The 19,007-nt window shown below is 43.8% G+C and overlaps 1 protein-coding gene across 1 annotated transcript in view; it reads left to right on the top strand.

Annotated features, from left to right (window-relative positions):
• Nucleotides 1–300: 300 nt before the first annotated feature.
• Nucleotides 301–19,007, top strand: part of LOC146058407 (uncharacterized) — a 38,705-nt gene continuing 19,998 nt past the window's right edge. The window contains exons 1-7 of the mRNA XM_083170688.1: nucleotides 301–510; nucleotides 2,566–2,662; nucleotides 5,201–5,275; nucleotides 7,384–7,523; nucleotides 11,322–11,475; nucleotides 15,359–15,434; nucleotides 15,649–15,738. Of these exons, the coding sequence (XP_083026814.1) occupies nucleotides 301–510; nucleotides 2,566–2,662; nucleotides 5,201–5,275; nucleotides 7,384–7,523; nucleotides 11,322–11,475; nucleotides 15,359–15,434; nucleotides 15,649–15,738 (842 nt within the window). The remainder of the gene's footprint in view (nucleotides 511–2,565; nucleotides 2,663–5,200; nucleotides 5,276–7,383; nucleotides 7,524–11,321; nucleotides 11,476–15,358; nucleotides 15,435–15,648; nucleotides 15,739–19,007) is intronic.

The following is a 19,007-nucleotide window of genomic DNA, read 5'->3' as shown; positions in this document are numbered from 1 at the left end:
GTTCACATATCATGCGGGATTTGGCCGTACGCCCCGCTCGCACATGTGCAGAGACGCCTCTGCACATGCGCAGACACAAAACATCGGCGGGCCAAACGCACGCGGATATATCCGCACCGATCAGAATAAGGGCCATGGTTTTGTCCATCTAAGAAGGATTTTGTCAGGAGTGAACTAGAATAAGGCCCAATGTACCTGCCCTTTTAAGCTTGTTATTAAATGGCACCCTCTCTGCCATTGGGAGCACATATTCACGTAACAGGTTACCTTGTTGCTGTATTTTTAGGTGTTGGAAGGTGCATGCGGAACCTGATGTCTTATTATCATAAGCAGAGCAAGGTCAGCCTTTTTGAAGAAGACTATCTTCTGCTTGTGCCTCTTGTACAGACTGTCTATGACACGTCTAAACCTAGCACCTCACTGGAATCAAACTCTGCTCTGTTGGTTGAAGAATACATCACTTTCATGAACACACGGCCATCCATTATGTGCAAGATTGACCCAACCAAGGTAAATGCAAATACCGGATTTTTTTCTTGCATTTTCAAATATGCCACATATATTTGTTTTTAACTATGTATCGGTATATACAGTACCAACTGTCCCATAAGTCACTTGTGGATGAGTGTCTTGGAGAAAATATAAGCCTTTATAAACTAGATCCTTGTTGAACACATTTATATGCTTCTAGATGTCAGTAAAATTATGCCGTTTTCTCACTGAGAGTGAGAAAGACACGGCTTTTTCCCAGCATTAAAATGCCGGGGACTGCCGTGCTGGACCCCCGTTCTCACTGCAAGGCAAATTCCCGGGTGAAGATGTTCTACCCGGGAATTTGCCTTTAAACACGGGTTTTTCGGCAGTGTGAACGGGTCAACCCATGTCTGCATACCCGGATCTCAGACACGGGTAAAAAGAAGGGTTTTACTCGTGTATGAGATCCGGATATGTGACCCGTTCACACTGCCAAAAATCCCGTGTTAAAAGGCAAATTCCCGGGTCTACATGCTAGACCCGGGAATTTGGCTGCAGTGAGAACGGGGTATTAGTAAATCTGATAGAATAAATGACAGGACTGCGTTACCAGAAATGATGGCAACATTAACCAAAAGGAGCAAGATGGAATACATTGTCCAGAGCTTCTGTTTCCTTTGTTTTGCCACCCTAAAATGAAATGGGTCTATATACTAAGCCTTGGATGGCGATGAAGTGGGGTATTTAAAGCTAGCCAATGTTTGCAATAATCAGAAATATCTTCCAGTACCTATTCAATCCCGACTGTTTTTGCCCAAGACCCGCCACTGCAGATTCTGCATTCACAAAAATGGCAGATGAATTTGCAAATTATCAACCGTTATTCGCAGACGTTAATTCGCAGAGAAGTTACAAATTTTGAGAAACTAAAAGCACCATGGTAAACGGTGTATTTCACTTACTAAATCCTCTGATGACAGCTTGATGCAGAGAAGATTTTGAAGTTATAAAAGGAACAAAATATACTTATTATTATTATTATTATTATTATTATTATTATTATGAATAATAATATTAATAATTCAGTGTTCTATATAATGGAAAAATAGAAAATTCAGTTCTGTACAATATTTATTTGATCAAAAGAAATAACTTCGGCTTTCATTTATCCAATACAACTTTGTAACCAAATTAAACAAATTAAATCTTTCCCTCAGAGACGGTCATGGTAGTGCGGCAATGATTTAGCAATGTACTTGCTGCCAGCTGGCAGACAAATTGCAGATCTAATCTAATAGTAAAATGCAGACTGGCAAACCCCAATTCATAATCCTTGCTCCAATATTTAATGAAGTGTTATAACATCCAAGTTACAGAGTTCAGTATCATCTCTTAAACAAATGAAACTAAAATCTTAGCAGCACCAAACAAGTAAAGTAATGTGTTCAATTTCCAGGAGCGTCTGTTATTTATTATATTATTATATAATTATATATTTAAAGTTATATTATGTTTTACTTTCATGCTTTGTTCTTGCATAGGGCCCTTTCTGGATGGGTGTGGTATGGGGCTACGATAGTGGGGATCCCGACAGTCAGTATCTCGACATCGGGATCCCGACTGCCGGTGCTCCGACAGGGGGGCGAGCCACAGGTTCTATTCTCCCTCTATGGGGGTCGCAGACCCGCACAAGGGAGAATAGCCCCTGTGAGTCGGGATTCCCCTCTGTCGGAGCAATGGCAGTCGGGATCCTGACATCGGGATCCCAATTGTCGGAGCGTCATCCGGCAGCCTTCTGGATGCACTGTGTTAATGTTCTACTACAATCAGTCTGCCCATGCAGAGCTATATTTGTGTTACATTTTCTATCCATTTAAGGTAATATGCTTGTGTCAAAGCCTTTGTTGTGATTTTATGAAAAATAAATTCATACAACCATGTAGAATTTCGATTCCTACTGCTGTTACCATACATCCAATCTCACAGAAACCCAGAAGTAGATTTTGCACTAGGGTCTTGATTTTTTTTATTACAACATTAGTGATTGCCGCCAAATTTTAAAAATAAATATTCATTTGTCCTCTGAACTAGGAAGGTGACAAGAAAACATTCCAATCAATGGCATTGTCATTAAAAAACATTGATCAACAGCTGGCACAAACCATCCAGAATACATATTCAGCTGAAGGTGAGCAACATCATTAACAATCATTCTCTCTTTACAGTTTTCTAGCATGAATAATGTATATGGGTGAATAATACAGCAAATACTTGAAGCATATCCTATCCTGTATTATGCCAACTAATTGGGCAGATTGCCTTTCCCATTATTCGGTATGAGGACTGTGGTTGTACAGATCAAGCCTCAAACAGAGCAGCTTTCCTAAGCTTGTTTCCAATTGGCTAACCCTATCAGAAGATGGCACTAGCCACTTTGTACAGTTGGATGCATTAAAGTTGACTCCATCCACTAATGCCGGCATTTAAAAATATGGGGCCAAATGTAATAGGGTGTGAGAATCAGAAAGTGAGAGATTTTGGGAGAGTTTTCCCATTATTTTTATTTTTAAAGAAGCAATCATTTACACTGAAAACCAGGTTGAGTTTGCCATGTAATTGATAATTGTCGTATTAAAAATTTAGAAAACTATCCCAAAATCTCTCACTTTCTGATGGTCACACCCTATTATATTTGGCCCATGATGTCTAAGCATGACGTTATGGCTGAGAATGTGCTGCCAGAAATCACATGGAAGTGAGAGTGATAGCTATCACCTATCTGTTCTTCACTGGGACAGCCTCTTATCTGAGTCACTGTCATGGTGCTTTAATATCATACTTTATTTATGTGATATACAGCAATAAGGAATGATAATTAATGCAGTCATTTTTTTATATATATATATTAGCCAATTAGTGTCTGAGCTTTTCACTCAGCAGTCAAACAGCGTTTGTGTATGTCATGCAGGAAGATAATTCTCTGTAGCATGAACCGCATGGAAAGCTAGCTGGCAAACTGATATACATGCTTACTATATATACTACAACATATATACACACTAAGCTATTTTGAGCTCAAAGTCGCTCACTTTTCCCATTTTGTGTATATGGGCGGGCGGTGAACATTGATGCGTGCTTCCGCATCATCGTGGTGCCCGATGTCCGTTGGTCTGTTTTACAGGCCGAGTGGACCACGTTCCATCGTCTCCTACTTTGGAAAGTGGTTCATCCCCAGTGAAATTGCTGGTCCCAGGGCCGGCGCCACCACTAGGCAAATCTAGGCATTTGCCTAGGGCACCGGCCACTGGAGGGTGGCATTTCGCCCCCCCGTGCCACGGGGGTACCTGTCCTGCGGCTGTGTATATAAAGCTTGCGGCGGCAGCGGGGGGTCCCTGCAGTCAAGAAATAACGAGCACTATCCGCCTGGCTACGCAGAAGCGTTTCTGTTGTGGAAACACTGGCCGCACGCTGATTGGCTGAGATTCAGCCAATCAGCGTGCGCCGTGCGGCCAGTGTTTCCACAACAGAAGCGCTTCCGCGTAGCCAGGCGGATAGCGCTCGTTATTTCTTGACTGCAGGGACCCCCCGCTGCCGCCGCCGCAAGCTTTATATACACAGCCGCAGGACAGGTACACACACCCCCCCACACACACACACACCCCGACTCGCCTGGGGCGCTCCGGTGCCTCCGGCCCTGGCTGGTCCTGTGATTTTTACGTGATCGTTCAGCATATACACTGGGCAAAAACGCCCAGTGTGTATGCACCTTAAGGAGCTGATAAGAGAAATCTCTGTTAAATACATCTTGGGCTTGATGTGCATAGAAGCCAATAGATTCTGGTGCTTAACCTGGAATCTACTGCTAACGTGCATTAATTGCAGCTTTACTGGGCGGATGTTCTAACATCCGCTGCCCTGTATCGCCTGGCACCGCATTCCTAATAACTGCATATGCGCTAACATATGCGGTTATTAACGCAAGGGACAGCTCGTGCGATAAGAGCTGTCAATTGCAATGCGGCCAGACCCGAGGCATGCTGTGAGGGATCCGTGATGGATCCCTCACACAGCGCTGTGGTAAGCAGCCCATAGGCTCCTGCAGGGAATCGCCAGCTTTTGCTGGCGATTCCCTCCGCAGTGCTGATTAGAGAATCCAGAAATGCGGTAAAAACCCTGATAACGGGGTTTTTACCACATTTCTGATTTAGAGCATCCCCCCACTGTGCAGATAAACTGCATAATAATTGAGTAGCACATAGGTAACTGAGGGGTAGATTTATTGAGCTCGGTGAAGTGATAAAGTGTCTGGTTTTTATCACCGGCCAATCAGCTCCTACCTGTCATTTTTCAAACCAAGCCTATAACTTCACAGTTAGGAGCTGATTGGCCTATGATAAAAACCAGACACTTTATCACTTCACCGAGCTTAATAAATCTGCCCCTGAATCTGACCTATATATTTCTGACTAATAAAAGAATAATTGAATGATCTGCTGCACTATACATTGGAATCATTGTTCTACCCAGGAAAGTCAAACTTCCACAGAAATATGACCAGTGAAAATCTTATGAATTTGTATTAAGTTATTGTTTCAAAAATGTGTTCTATGAAGTATTAAACTATTTTTATTTCTTTCAATTTCTTTTAGTACTTATCTTTGATGAAGAACTTACTTTGATTATTTCATATAATTATTTCTCTTTATTTTATTTTATTATAATACAGCTGAAAACCCAGAGGAAGCCCTGACATTGGGTATGCAGAGAATGGTCCAGCCGGTCTTCCAGGTGCTCTTTGTCGGTACTGATTACTCAATAACCTTTTGTGTAAAGATAAATAAATATGATTACTGATGCGTATTGGAAAAATAAATGTACATATGCATACAGAGCTGGATTAAGGCTTTGCGGGGTTCTTGGGAAACTTAAGATGGTCTAAAATTATTGTTAATTAAAATATTAGCTGTAAATGCAAATATCAAAAATCAGAATCGGCACTCTCCTCTCATTTTTCATCAGCCTCCAGTGCCCTCTGTATTCCATTTAGAATCCTGATGTTAATAGCAAATTTTAGTGAATTAAAACATCAATACAGATACAGATGACATAATAGAACAAATAATACACATAAAATACAATTGTTAAAATCGTGGTTAAAAAGTCACAGTGAATAGATTATATTTGGTATAGTAACCTGAATACTTGGATGGTCACCTTTTTTAACCGCCAGTACTGGGGAAGTCCTTCCAAATGGTAGTGAGGATATACGTGGATTTATCCAATGTTTTGCAGAAACAAGATTTCTCCCACTGCTTTGTAATGGGACCGGGTCCTTTAGGAGGTGGCTTTCCTCCAGAGAAAACTCTGTGCCGCGGTGAGTAGTATCTGGATGGAGCCTCTATTGTAATGATTTGGCTGAGGGTAGTTTCCCCTGGATAAAAATGTTTTGATGCCTCAGTATTGTGGGTGTTGTATCCAAGTACGTTTTTTGGAGTCAGGGTGCAAGTACCAACGCGTTTCACCGCTAAATGCGTCTTTTTCATCCTTGAATTTTTATCCAGGTGAAACTACCCTCAGCCCAATCATTGCAATAGAGGCTCCATCCAGCTTCCACTCACCGCGGCACAGAGTTTTCTCTGGAGGAAAGCCACCTCCTAAAGGACCCGGTCCCATTACAAAGCAGTGGGAGAAATCTTGTTTCTGCAAAACATTGGATAAATCCACATATATCCTCACTACCATTTGGAAGGACTTCCCCAGTACTGGCGGTTAAAAAAGGGTGACCATCCAAGTATTCAGGTTACTATACCAAATATAATCTATTCACTGTGACTTTTTAACCACAATTTAACAATTGTATGTTATGTGTATTATTTGTTCTATTATGTCATATTAAAATAGCCATTTGACTTATTACACCTGTTATATTAATATTCTTAGCGCAGTTTACCTGTTCCTGTATCCACCTTTGTTCACTGGGACTGACTATCCCATCATCTAACTGCTGCTTTTGCTAAAGCACACTCATATCACAGCGCCCTCCTCGATAACTTGTCTGTATTAATTCACAAAAATTGCTTTGACAAATCCCCCGAGTGCCGCTGTTTATTTATATCATGATATTGTATTTATATACATACACACACATATATTTACAAATACATATATACAGATGTAGCCACGCTCATCGTTGTCACAATGTGTATGCACCAGCATATGCATTGTGGCATGCAGCACTATTTGTGATGAATAGGGCGCGCGTGTGAGCACACTAGTCGTGCCATCCGTGCCTTGATGTGCATGCACCGTGTGACATTTGTGGCTATATTTTTGTGTATATATGTATACATAATAACAGAAAACAGGAGAGAGAGAGCCTGCATGTTCCTCTCTCTCTTCAAGCAGCCCACCTCCGCTGACTACACCCGCCATGAGATCCTCCTCCTTATCTGCAGCCTGCATGCCCTGCCAGTCACTGAGCCGCAGGCTGCTTCTTCAGGTGCTACTGGATAGCTGAGCCATTGCTCAGCTGTCCTGTTCTCCTATAACGTTCCGGTGGCCACAGTTGTCGTAAGGGCAGCGGGGAGCTCTGAATGCAGCACAGGAGGTCGGATCGGTAGGAGAGATCCGATCTGTGGCTGGGGGGGGGCTTTCAGAAAGTGTGGCTCAGGGAACTAAGCTCCATGTACCCCATTAATCCATCATAATGCAAAACAAGCTGTACCTGCCATTAATAATCATTAACAACCTTATTCCTTGTTGACATATGCTCCAAGCAGTAGGATGTTGTATTAGACAAGCCAGAACATATTTATCCTAATCCACGTACATCCAAGTCTTTTATGCAGGAGGAGGATGCATGAATGTTCCAACCACTACCTCATGATGTCATACCATTTCTTGTTACAGGTTATCTGAACATGAATTCTTTACTGTATGTCTGGGACCAGTACATAATAGGACTTGATGAGCCTGGTTATAACTGTCTTCCAGCCATTGGTTTGGTCTTTCTCATATTACTCAAGAGACAACTTACTGGCTGCAGCTCAGTAAGTATAACACCTATTTCAGTTCAGGTGCTCCACTTGACAACCCAATGGTAGGCAGGTGTGACAGTCAATGGATGGCCCCATATGAAAGGACAATAAGACATCATTAGCATGGTTCGAGAGTGACTGCATACATGGTCAGATGCATTAATTGTCCAACCAAATTTACTGTGTGCAGTGATCAATGTATGGTACATTCCTTTCTCTCCCGTTCTATGTAACAGTAAAATGTTTGTCAATTATAATGTGATTTGTCCGGAGTGAGGTTGCTTTTCCCTAATTGGATCTTAAAATTGCAGCATGTATGAGCACCTCAATTTCTTTAAGATGTACATAATAATTTGTGCTGCTTTATCATTACTACGTATATGGCATAAACCAGAATACTAGCACACCACAGGCCTTACTGTAAGTAGGGTCTCCCATACTTTCCTACTCTCCCGGAATGCCTGGAAAAGTCGGGTGGTCCTTCCAGCTCATTAGGATAGTGGGCAAGTCTCCTGCATCTTGTTTCCCTTTGTCCGGACCCCCTACCTCCATTGCTTACCCCAAGATGGTTTGCGCAATGAAGAAGGAGGAGAACCAACTAATCCAGCCTCTGCCCTCCATCCGCTTTCTTACCCCACTCTTGACGCTGCTGGGGCTTGATGGCACGATCTAAGCCCATTGTAAAAAACAGAAGAGCTGTCCTGTTGCCGGTGCAGTTGCCCTGCCTCTCTCTCATTTTCTCTCTCTTGCTCCCTGTCTCCCTGTGGTGCGGGAGACCAGTCGATCAGGCACTGAAGAGGTTATCCGCAGCCACTACTGCAGGTACACCACAGTGCACACTGGGAGGGTGGGATGGAATAAGGAGTTATAAAGTGATGCCTGTCAAACCCCTTTCTCTTTATCCTCCCTACCTCTGTCCCCACAGTTCCCCTCTCTCTTTTTCCTCCCTTTCCCACTCTCTCTTTCTCTTCCTCTCTCTCCTGTCCTGTCTATTCTTGTATCTCTCCCTTTCTATCCCTGAAACCCTGGCTCTCCCCCTTCTCTACATGACACCCTATCTTTCATCTTTTCTCTCTCTCTCTTACACCCCCTTTCTCTTCCTGACACCCTCTATCTCCCTGTCTCTCCTACTTTCTCTCCCTGACACCCTGTCTCTCCCTGTCTCTCCTCCTTTTTCTCCCTGACACCCTCTCTCTAACTCTCTCTCATTTCTCTCAATCCACCTTTTTCTCCCTGATACCCCATCTGTCTCTTGTTTTCTCTTTCGCTCCATCACTCCCTGACACCCTTTCCTGTCTCTCCCTGACACCCTCTCTCTCTCAAATTGTCTCTCTCTCTCCCTCTCTCTCTCTCTGACATCCTAAATCCTTTCTCACTCCCTTTCTCTCCCTGACACCCCCACTTTCTCATTCTCTCACTCTCTCTTGTTTTGTCTCTCCACTTTCTTTCCTGATATGCCCTCTCTCTCACTCCCTATCTCTCCCTGACACCATCTCTCTTTCCCTGCCTTTCCCCCATTTTCTCCCTGGCACCCTATCTCTCCATTACACTGTCTCTTGCACATTGTTTTTCTGTATCTCCCTGATACCCTCTTCCTCTCCCTGACACCCTCTCTCTCATTTTCTCTCTCTCCTTGACACCCCCTTTCTCTCCCTGACACTCTCTTGTTCCCTCTCCGTGCCTCTCCCCCTTTATCTCCCTGACACCCTTTCTCTCCCTGTCTATTTCCCTTTCCATCCCTGACACGCTCTCTCTTTTTCTCTCTCCCCATTTCTCTCATGACCCTCCCTCTCTCATTTTTACGCTCACTTTTCTCCCTGACAACCTCTCTTTTTCTCTCTCATTTTCTCTCAATCCACGTTTCTCTCCATGATACCCCATCTGTCTCTTGTTTTCTCTATCGCTCCATCACTCCCTGACAACCCCTCTCTCTCAAACTTTCTCTGTCTCTGTCTCTCTCTCCCTGAAAGCCTCTCTCACTTGCTTTCTCTCCCTGACACCCTCAATCTCTCTCTCTTTTTCTCTCTCTCACTCCCTGTCTCTACCCCTTTCTCTACCGAGCACCCTCTTTCTCATTTTCTCTCTCCCTGAGCCCCCCTCTCTCTCCCACTTCTTTCCTGATATCCCCTCTCTCTTATTCCTTGTCTCAATCCCTGTCTCTCCCTGACATCATATCTCTTTCCATGCCTCTATCCCATTTTCTCTCTAGCACCCTATCTCTCCATGACACCTTCTCTTGCTCATTTTTTTCTCCCTCTCCCTGACACCCCTTTCTCTCCCTTACACCCTCTTTCTCCTCGTCTCTTCCCCTTTCTCTCCCTGACACTCTCTCTCATTTTGGTACTTGTGTAGTTTCACGGCGCCTGATATATCGGATGCGATCCAATGCGATTTTTTACCTGTTCATAACCCCACTATCCACTACGCATGGAGTTGATTGTATATAGTGTGGCGAGCGCAGCGAGCCACCAAGCCCGAAGTGTGGCGAGCATGGCGAGCCCCGCGACTCTATGCGTAGTGGATAGTGTGGCATGAACAGGTAAAAAAAATCACATTGGATCGCATCAATATATCGGCCGATATCGCATCCGATGAAAAAGTTGAATGAGACTAGACCTTCTGTGCGCCTAGGCAGCCTTAAGGGAATTACACCAAATTGATATCCCTAAAATATCAAATATGGACAAAATACAAAAACAAAGTGCAGGTGTTCTTCCCAAGTGGCGCCCTAGTAAGAAGAGTACGTCCCTGTTAATAAAGGGACGATCCTCTTCTCCGTATGTGTAAGATATTGTATAATACCGCCACGCTCCTTCTGATCGGAAGGGGATCCTCTTCTCCGTATCAGATAGACCAACCAAATGATTGTGTATTCCTGGACCACCCGCAGGTAACCAAATTTCCTCCCCGATTATGGATACCGGAAAAAATGGATATAAAGTGGCACATAGTAATACTGTTTATTCAAAAAAGAGCATAAAATTACAGTGAGTGAGGTAGACAGTGGCTAATTACCAAGTTGGTGGAGAACTAGGGTGAACCAAGTTCTCAAAAGAGCATGGAAAGGAAGGTAGGTACCTGGGATGTACCTCCACGGCCAGGCTAATAGGTAATAGATCCAGTGTCCGATCCTCAGTAAAAACAACAGGCAACAGGAGCTCCTGTTGCCTGTTGTTTTTACTGAGGATCGGGCACTGGATCTATTGTCTACCTCACTCACTTGCCTAATAATAATTAGGGGCCTAATTCAGGTTGGCTCAGTAATTAGCATGTGTAGACCCCCCACCATCGGAACGGGGCCAAATTCGGCCCCTTCCGAGCAGGGGCGCCGATTTACGTTTTTGCCGGTGGGTGCTCGTGGGTGCTCAAGGGTGCCCCCCCCCCCCAGTCCTGGATGTTGGTAGGCAGGCGGTCCTGGCAGCACCACAGCGGGGTCCTGGCAGCGGATATGCCATCAGCAGCAGGGTCCCTTGCGGGAGATGGGAACTAGCAGCAGTATTAATACCGCTACTAGTTCCCATCCGCCACAGGGACCCCCGCAGCTGATGGCATATCCGTTGCTGGGACCTGCCCCGACGGCGAGCAGCGGGTGAGCTCCAGCCGTGGCCCGTGGGTGCTCCTCACTTTCCATGGGTGCTCGGGCCCTGGAGCACCCACAGTTTCGGCGACTATGGTTCCGAGTGGTACAGAATCAGGTCCTAAATTTGTTACTACAAAAAATGAATGGCGTAGTACAGCTTTATAGGCATTTATGTTTCAGTTAACTTACACATAACAATAATTGTATTATTATAATCTTCTTTGCTGCAGCAGAGCGATATGGAAACAGCTTTGAAGACAGGAGGACCAACTTTATCTGTGCAGGAATTTCAGATGGTAATAAACAAACATTTTTATCAAGCTCTTTTTAGTGCACTGAACAAAGGAGAGAGCAACCAGCTTCCAGCGCATGATCCAACACAAGGTGTGTGATATATGTTGTTTGTTTGGCAATTGTTTGTTTATAAGGAGAATCACCTATCAATATGAAGCTAAATGCGCACATTTTATGAAAACATTTTTTAATACTTTTTCATGAAAATCACAAATGCATCAATGGGATGTCCTGCATTTAGAATATTCTACATTTGCTTTTTGGCACTTAATCTTAATTTAATACATAAAGGGCCTGATTCTGGTTCACTCACAAAAGCAAATTCTCTCTCTAATGGACCAAAACATGTGCACTGCTGGGGGCAGATGTAACCTGTGCAGAGAGAGTTAGATTTGGGTGGGGTTTGTACTTCAAACTATATTGCAGTGTAAAAATAAAGCAACCAGGGCCGGCGTCACCACTAGGCAAATCTAGGCATTTTCCTAGGGCGCCGGCCACTGGAGGGCGGCATTTTGCCCCCCCCCCCCCCCCCCGTGCCGCCCGGGCACCTGTCCTGCGGCGCTGTGTATTTAAATCTGGCGGCGGAGGCAGCGGGGGTCCCTGCAGTCCATTAGAAATAACAAGCGCTATCCGCCGGCTATGCGGAAGCGCTTCTGTTGTGAAAACACTGGCAGCACGGCGCACGCTGATCTCAGCCAATCAGCGTGCTGCCAGTGTTTTCACAACAGAAGCGCTTCCGCATAGCCCGGCGGATAGCGCTCGTTATTTCTAATGGACTGCAGGGACCCCCGCTGCCTCCGCCGCCAGATTTAAATACACAGCGCCGCAGGACAGGTACCCCCCTCCCCCGGCACCGGACAGCGCCGCAGGACAGGTACCCCCTCCCCCGGCACCGGACAGCGCCGCAGGACAGGTACCCCCCCTCCCCCGGCACCGGACAGCGCCGCAGGACAAGTACCCCCTCCCCCGGCACCGGGGCGCCCCCACCCCGACTCGCCTGGGGCGCTCCGGTGCCTTGCACCGGCCCTGAAAGCAACCAGTATTTACCTTGCACAGACACAAAATAACTTGCCCAAATCTAACTCTCTCTGCACATGTTACATCTGCCCCACCTGCAGCATGGTTTTGTCCATTAGAGAGAGAATTATATTTTGCGAGTGAACTAGAATCAAGCCCAAAATGTAAATGATCTGAAATGGCAATTAATGTATATACAGATGTAGCCATGCTCATCATTGCCAGCCTGCCACGACTGTTAAAACCTCTATAATCGGACCCCCATAGAGGGAGAATAGAGCTTGCAGTGTGTGGAGTGCTGTCTGAGTCCCGGCACTCAGGATTCCGACGTCGGACTAACGACTCTCGAATCCAAATTGTCAGAGTGCTATACCACACCCAATTAAATGCAGCAACCAATCAGATTATGTCTATCATTTCTCTGTTGCATCCTAGAAGATGATAGACAGTTTCTGATTGGTTGCTATGGACAACATCACCTCTTCTCACTTCTAGAAGTTTTGGTGGTACTTATGTATTATCTGGGCTCCCATGTTAAATGCACCCCAATTTTTCATAGCCCTACTATCCAACTATGCATGGAGTAGATTTTATATAGTGGGCGAGCGCAGCGAGCCACCGTGCCCGAAGCGTGGCGAGCGCAGCAAGCCCCGCGAGGGGACGCGGTCTCATAAGAAAAACGGGAGCCCAGATATTACATAAGTACCATTTTGGTAAATTTACCCCAGAGTTGAAATGCTTCCCTTATGTCATATGAAGTTATTCTCCTCCCACATATAAGGATGGACACCAAAAGAGAATACAAACAATAGTGCAAAAACCATTTATAGGTTAAAATGTTTAATCACGCAATGCACTTACAAATTTAAGATGCATATATAAAATCATAGAACAACTCCCATAGGCAAACAGCGTCAGATGGGTGATCACTCTACATTTCCAAGGATAGCATGGGCAGTGAATCAGCAGGATGACAGAGTCCACCAATATTCACCTATACAGAGTCCACCAATATTCCAGAGGTTGCCCCAGGTAAAGCCACAAAGAGCCAATGCATAATGTGTTGCAGACCACGCCGGTCCTTCTGGTCAAGGCCACATTTGATACCAGTGGTGCTGGAATGCACATCTTGCCATTTAGCACTGAAGGGTGTACAAGTGTTTATGGTTAAATAGAGGAGTGCTGCATGTTTTGCATAATATTTCTGTTTTGGTTACATGCTATCTGAGGGTTGGATGATACCAGACTAAGTTATATTCAAATCTAGCTGACAACGCCTATATTTCACAGCAGATTTTTCTGAGAACATTGCTTTATTTTTTGTTGTGTTTTTCTCGCCCAGTTGTGTTGTCAGTCACCGATGACCTCTGCACCGATGAAGTCTGCTGACCTCCCATACACACCTCTCAATGCTCTGATATATCTGCAGAAATATCAGCCACCATCTGTGCGATATGTCTCTGAACAATGCTGTTCACAGGCATTTTGCTGATATATATCGGACAGTGTACACCTAGCTTTACATTTGAATGTAATGCTGTGTACATACGGTGAGATTTGACGTGAGATTTGGCATGAGATTTTGACTATATAGTCAAAATCGCATGCAGATCACATGCAGATCGCACAGGTTTTTAACCTTGCGATCCCGATGTGCGCTCCCGTGACAGCACAAATCAAAACCCAGATAGACAGGACAGCAATGACTATATAGTGAAAATCTAATGTAGATAGTATGTATATAGTAAATAGTACAGAGATAGCAAAGATTGCATAGCACTCGAATCTTAAGTCGAATAGCAAAGGAATCTCACCGTGTGTACACAGCATTAATGTGTTTTATATATTGTTTATTAGCATTTATTTGTATAACAACAGCATATTGTACTGCGCTTTTCAACTGGGAGAGAACACTCAGTGAGTAACCGAGGCGAGGTTAGCGTTATGCTGGTGATAGGGGGTTAGGTTTCGGCACCAGTTAGTGGATTTTTGGATTAGGCTCCAGGGAGGGCGTTTATGGCTAGACGTTGGGGAGGGAGGGTTAGGGTTAGGCAATGAAGGGGGTAAGGTAAGGCTGCAGGGAGGGGGGGGGATCTAGTTAGGGAGACACTTAGGGTTAGTTTATGGGGGAAAGGTTAGGGTTAGGCTGCGGGGTGGAGGGGTTAGGGTTAGGTACTTAGAAGGTAGGGTTAGAGTTAGGCTGCAGAGAGGGGGTAGGCTTACATGGAGTGGTGTGGGAGTTAAGGTTAGGCACAGCAGGGACAGTTAAATGAAAACTGTGTACATATACATTTAAGATAGATAGATAGATAGATATCTCTCTCTCTCTCTCTCTCTCTAGATATATATATATATATATATATATATATATATATATATATATACACACAGGCTGGGGGACAGTGGCATTTAGAAGAAAAACACAGGACAACAAGCAGTATGTAGAACCGACGTTTCAAAGCCCGTAGGCTTTTTTATCAAGATGCTCTCACCCAAGCACCTTGATAAAAAAAAAGCCTAAGGGCTTTGAAATGTTGGTTCTACATACCGCTTGTTGTCCTGTGTTTTTCTTCTGAGTGCCGCCGTCCCCCAGCCTGTATCACATAGAGCGGTGCACACACACCAGCTCTACAGGAAGGCACCGGAGCTACTACGGCCATTATTGCTTCAGCACATCCAGGAGTGCCACCCCAAGAGCAACTATATATATTTATATCTAGATATATATATATCTATATATATAGATATATATATAATTATATGTAAACTGTTTATACACACATACAATGGTAAAAGAGTACAAATCTGTACTGTAGTTATTTAAATTCTATTGATTCTCTGTTTATCTTTTTTTTTTCTACATTTGGTAAATAACTTGAACTTGGGCCCATTAATATGTTTATTTAACAAAAATTTAAAAAAAATGAATCAGTGTGATCACGTCTCTATTTTTAAGATACCCCGCACTGGAGTTACATGTCCAAAGTGACAGCGCCTCCAAGAAAAATGCCACAGGATAGGCGATACGCAAGGTAAGTCTAATAAATGTTATCTGCATGATGGAATGTTTCTGATAAAATGTTCAGCACAAAAGAGAAGCTATAAAGAACTTCTACTGAAAATAAGACAATCTCAGACATGTTATCGGTAGTTACATAAACAACTCACCTGGAGACGAGGGTTGAACAACATGTCAGCCTATTAGTCATATGATGTTGACATAATGAATCTGTCTGTGGATTGCAGAGAAGAACGGGAAATATCTAAAAGACAAGTTGCTGAGGCAGAACGGAGAGAAGAAATAATGAGGCGTCAGCAAGAAGAGGAACAAAAAAGGTGATAAAACAAATTTTGAACGAGTAATCCTAAGTAAAATAGAATTTGCAGAAAATCATATTACAAGTGAAAAAAAGAGACTGTTTTCCAGCGCTTAGGTGGTTCCCATAAGATGAATCACCAATCAGTGATTAGAGGAATGTCACAATGTTATACCACCATTAATTTGTTTCCATGGGTGGTAGATAGACAACTCCAAATGTAATCCTCCTCCATAAGCGGTACCATAAAATAAAAATAAAAACAGATAGTGCAGACTGTAAACACGTATCTATTTTAATAAAGGTGTACACTTACAATATGGGGCAATAATAAAACACATGGAAATCCAAAACCCGGGGCAATGCAGGAAACGGAACGATCTCAGCAGCAGGGCAATCCAGTCTAGATCTGGCAAAAGTTCTTCTTACTGGGTGTCCGATAAACCAAGAGTCCCAGGTCCAAAGTCCAACAAGGTACAGGTTAACATACGCCAAACGTGTTTCGGATTGGACTGATCCTTCGTCAGTAGCGTGCTTAACCTCACTGTATAGGCACTTTAAGTACCTTTTTAAATTGCATACATTTCCGCGTTAAATAAGTGATAAATATACTATGGGATTAATTTAAAGTTAGATGCAAATGCAGCTAAAGGGGATACATACGGTTGACCGGTGGTCAAAATATCACCGCTGGCATCCCAATGGAGGGAAACCCAAGAGGGATACAAGTAAGTATACTTACCTTTCCCCTAACCCTCCCTTCTACCAGTCTAACCCTAACTCTCCCCCCTCTTATCCACCACTAATTCAAGCTTTGACAATACTTAGAGATACATGTATAAGTATCAAGTTGGTATTAAGTTGCTTACTGTGTATCTAAGTAAACATTAAATGCAGGATGCATTAACTCTAAAAATGCAGCCAAACCTACAAAAATGCAGTTTTTGGAGGTTTGGCCAATAACCGCATTTGCACCCAGCTCCAGAATGAGATACATACCAGAGCTTGGATGCTGAAGACAACGGCATCTGTAGATGGTGTTACCCTCTAAAAGCCCTGAATCGTATGCGTAGCGGCAATGTCATAAGCAAGTGGACAATGCGGCCGATTTAACAGTAGTTGCAGTTTTGCTAAAACAGCAAAACTGCCTCTGCAGACTTTTACATGCTGGGGGCCACCCAACACAGGACAAAGCGGGCCAGCATGAAAAGGCCCGCCCTGTATCGCAATTGCAATCTAATGGTCCAGACCATGCTCCTTAAATATCAGATCACCAACCCCACAACACCCGTCACTGTCACTCAAATGTGATTGCATCCTTCTGGGTTTCAATGGCACTGTGAAGAGTTATATGCTGGCTGTGCATGCAAAAATCATGGTTGAAATTTTTGTAGTTCTGTACCTGATCCTAAATGAGGCCCAATGTTTTGAGTCTGAGCAAGCAGTCAAATTGTTCCCAATGTATCCCAATGGTTAATGCTCGGGGACGCAGAACGTGTTCCTGGGAGGTTGGCTAGCCAATACTGGATGTTAACAGTGACTGCAAAAGACACAGAACTGCTTACAAAGGACACTATGGTCAAACACAGGAACTGTACCTGCATAGGGGTTAGTTATTTTAGGTCTACATTCAAAAGGTTGAAAACGAATGGTTGATAGGGTTAAAAGGTCAACAGGATCAAAAGGTCGACAGGGTCAAAAGTTCAACATGGTCAAAAGGTCGACATCGAAAAAGACATGGTAAAAAGGTCAACATTGAAAAGGTTGACAATGGTCGACATTCGTTTTTCATGGGTTTTTTTTGGGGTGTCTCTGTTGACATAGATCTTCATGGACACCGTATCAGTGGCTTGCGGTAGGGTGAGGCACAGCCTTTCCTGTCATACTAACGTACATGCCGGAGTTTTGAGTTTATAAAGTATGTAAAAAATACAAAGAATTTCTATAAAAAAAATCTTATATTTATTATTCTAGTCATTTTTATAGTCAAAACTCTGGAGTAAAAAGTCTATGGCAGGTGAGGCAGTGCCTCACCTGGCTACCTTTTCTTATCTCTTATTAAAACTCAGCAAATCTCCAGCAGTATATACTGCTGCACATGTGTATAATGCCGGCATGTACTCCATGGATCATATATTGGGCCTTATTCTGGTTGGAGCGTCCGGGCCGTACGCGTACGTCCCGGGGTTTTTCACGATCTGCGCATGTGCAGATACGCTAATGCGCCGGCGCGAACACTCCACAACGCTTACGGCCGGTGTCTCAACGTGCGAAAAAACCTGTACGCGAGTGTACGGGTAATGGGGCGGCATAGGGGCGTGTTGATGGGAGCGGCCGAAATAATGAGGGAAAATGGGCGTAAATATGGGCGTACACGGGGGTGTGCACCAAAAATGAGCGGTGCTACTACCGCACGATCGACTAAGGCACCGTTCATTTCGGACACCAAACAGGCGGCCGCCAACCGCCAGCTCAAACCACCCCTACAGATACCGCATGCCAGCGTGCGCCTGAGTTGGCTAATTAACGCTGATTACTACTCAAACACATACACCTGAATGTAATAAGCAATGCTGCAGTCTATTAACTCCAAACCATGATTTCACTGCCTGCAAGCCACACATACAGCACGCAAACACATTGGAAGCTTATGTTTCTATACTTCTCCACATTTAAAGGTTTGTTTAATTTAAAGGTAAGAATCTTTTTATACGCTAAGGTAGGTATTTGCTAAACAGACACATTCACTAGGTGCTTTCATAGACTTTACGCAGTAGCACACTCAATCTACACAAGTCGACATGTGTCAACGTGTTCACTCTAATACTAACATAGGTTTTGTATTTAGGATACAATAACATAAACCACATCTAACACCTACAAAGGATGTTTCAGCAATGTTTGAAGGCCATGACCACTATTTTCCACACAATCTTTGTATAGTACCCAAAATAATGACCTGTACCACTATCTCATCTGCTATGATTTGGATTTGACTACACTCTGGATGTAAGATGCCACCAATCACATTATTGCACTCTCATCTCTCTAACAAAGGATTCCTACATCTGCTTATGACACTGTCAAATCATATATATTTAAAAAGTTATGCATGTTTGTTCACAAGCTAATTTATCATGTTTGGCCCATTCACACATCTTTTTTTAGGGAGGACACATATGCATTCCTACACAAATGTACCTTTTCACCCTTGTTTGTCTGCCTCACCCACTCCATGAGGAAAGCATTGTTCTGGACCTGCTTTTACCTACTACTGTAGGAGCTACC

The sequence above is a fragment of the Crinia signifera genome, chromosome 2, assembly GCF_055691185.1.
Source record: "Crinia signifera chromosome 2, ASM5569118v1, whole genome shotgun sequence".
Lineage (NCBI taxonomy): Eukaryota > Metazoa > Chordata > Amphibia > Anura > Myobatrachidae > Crinia > Crinia signifera.
This window is presented reverse-complemented; position numbering and strand designations above follow the sequence as displayed.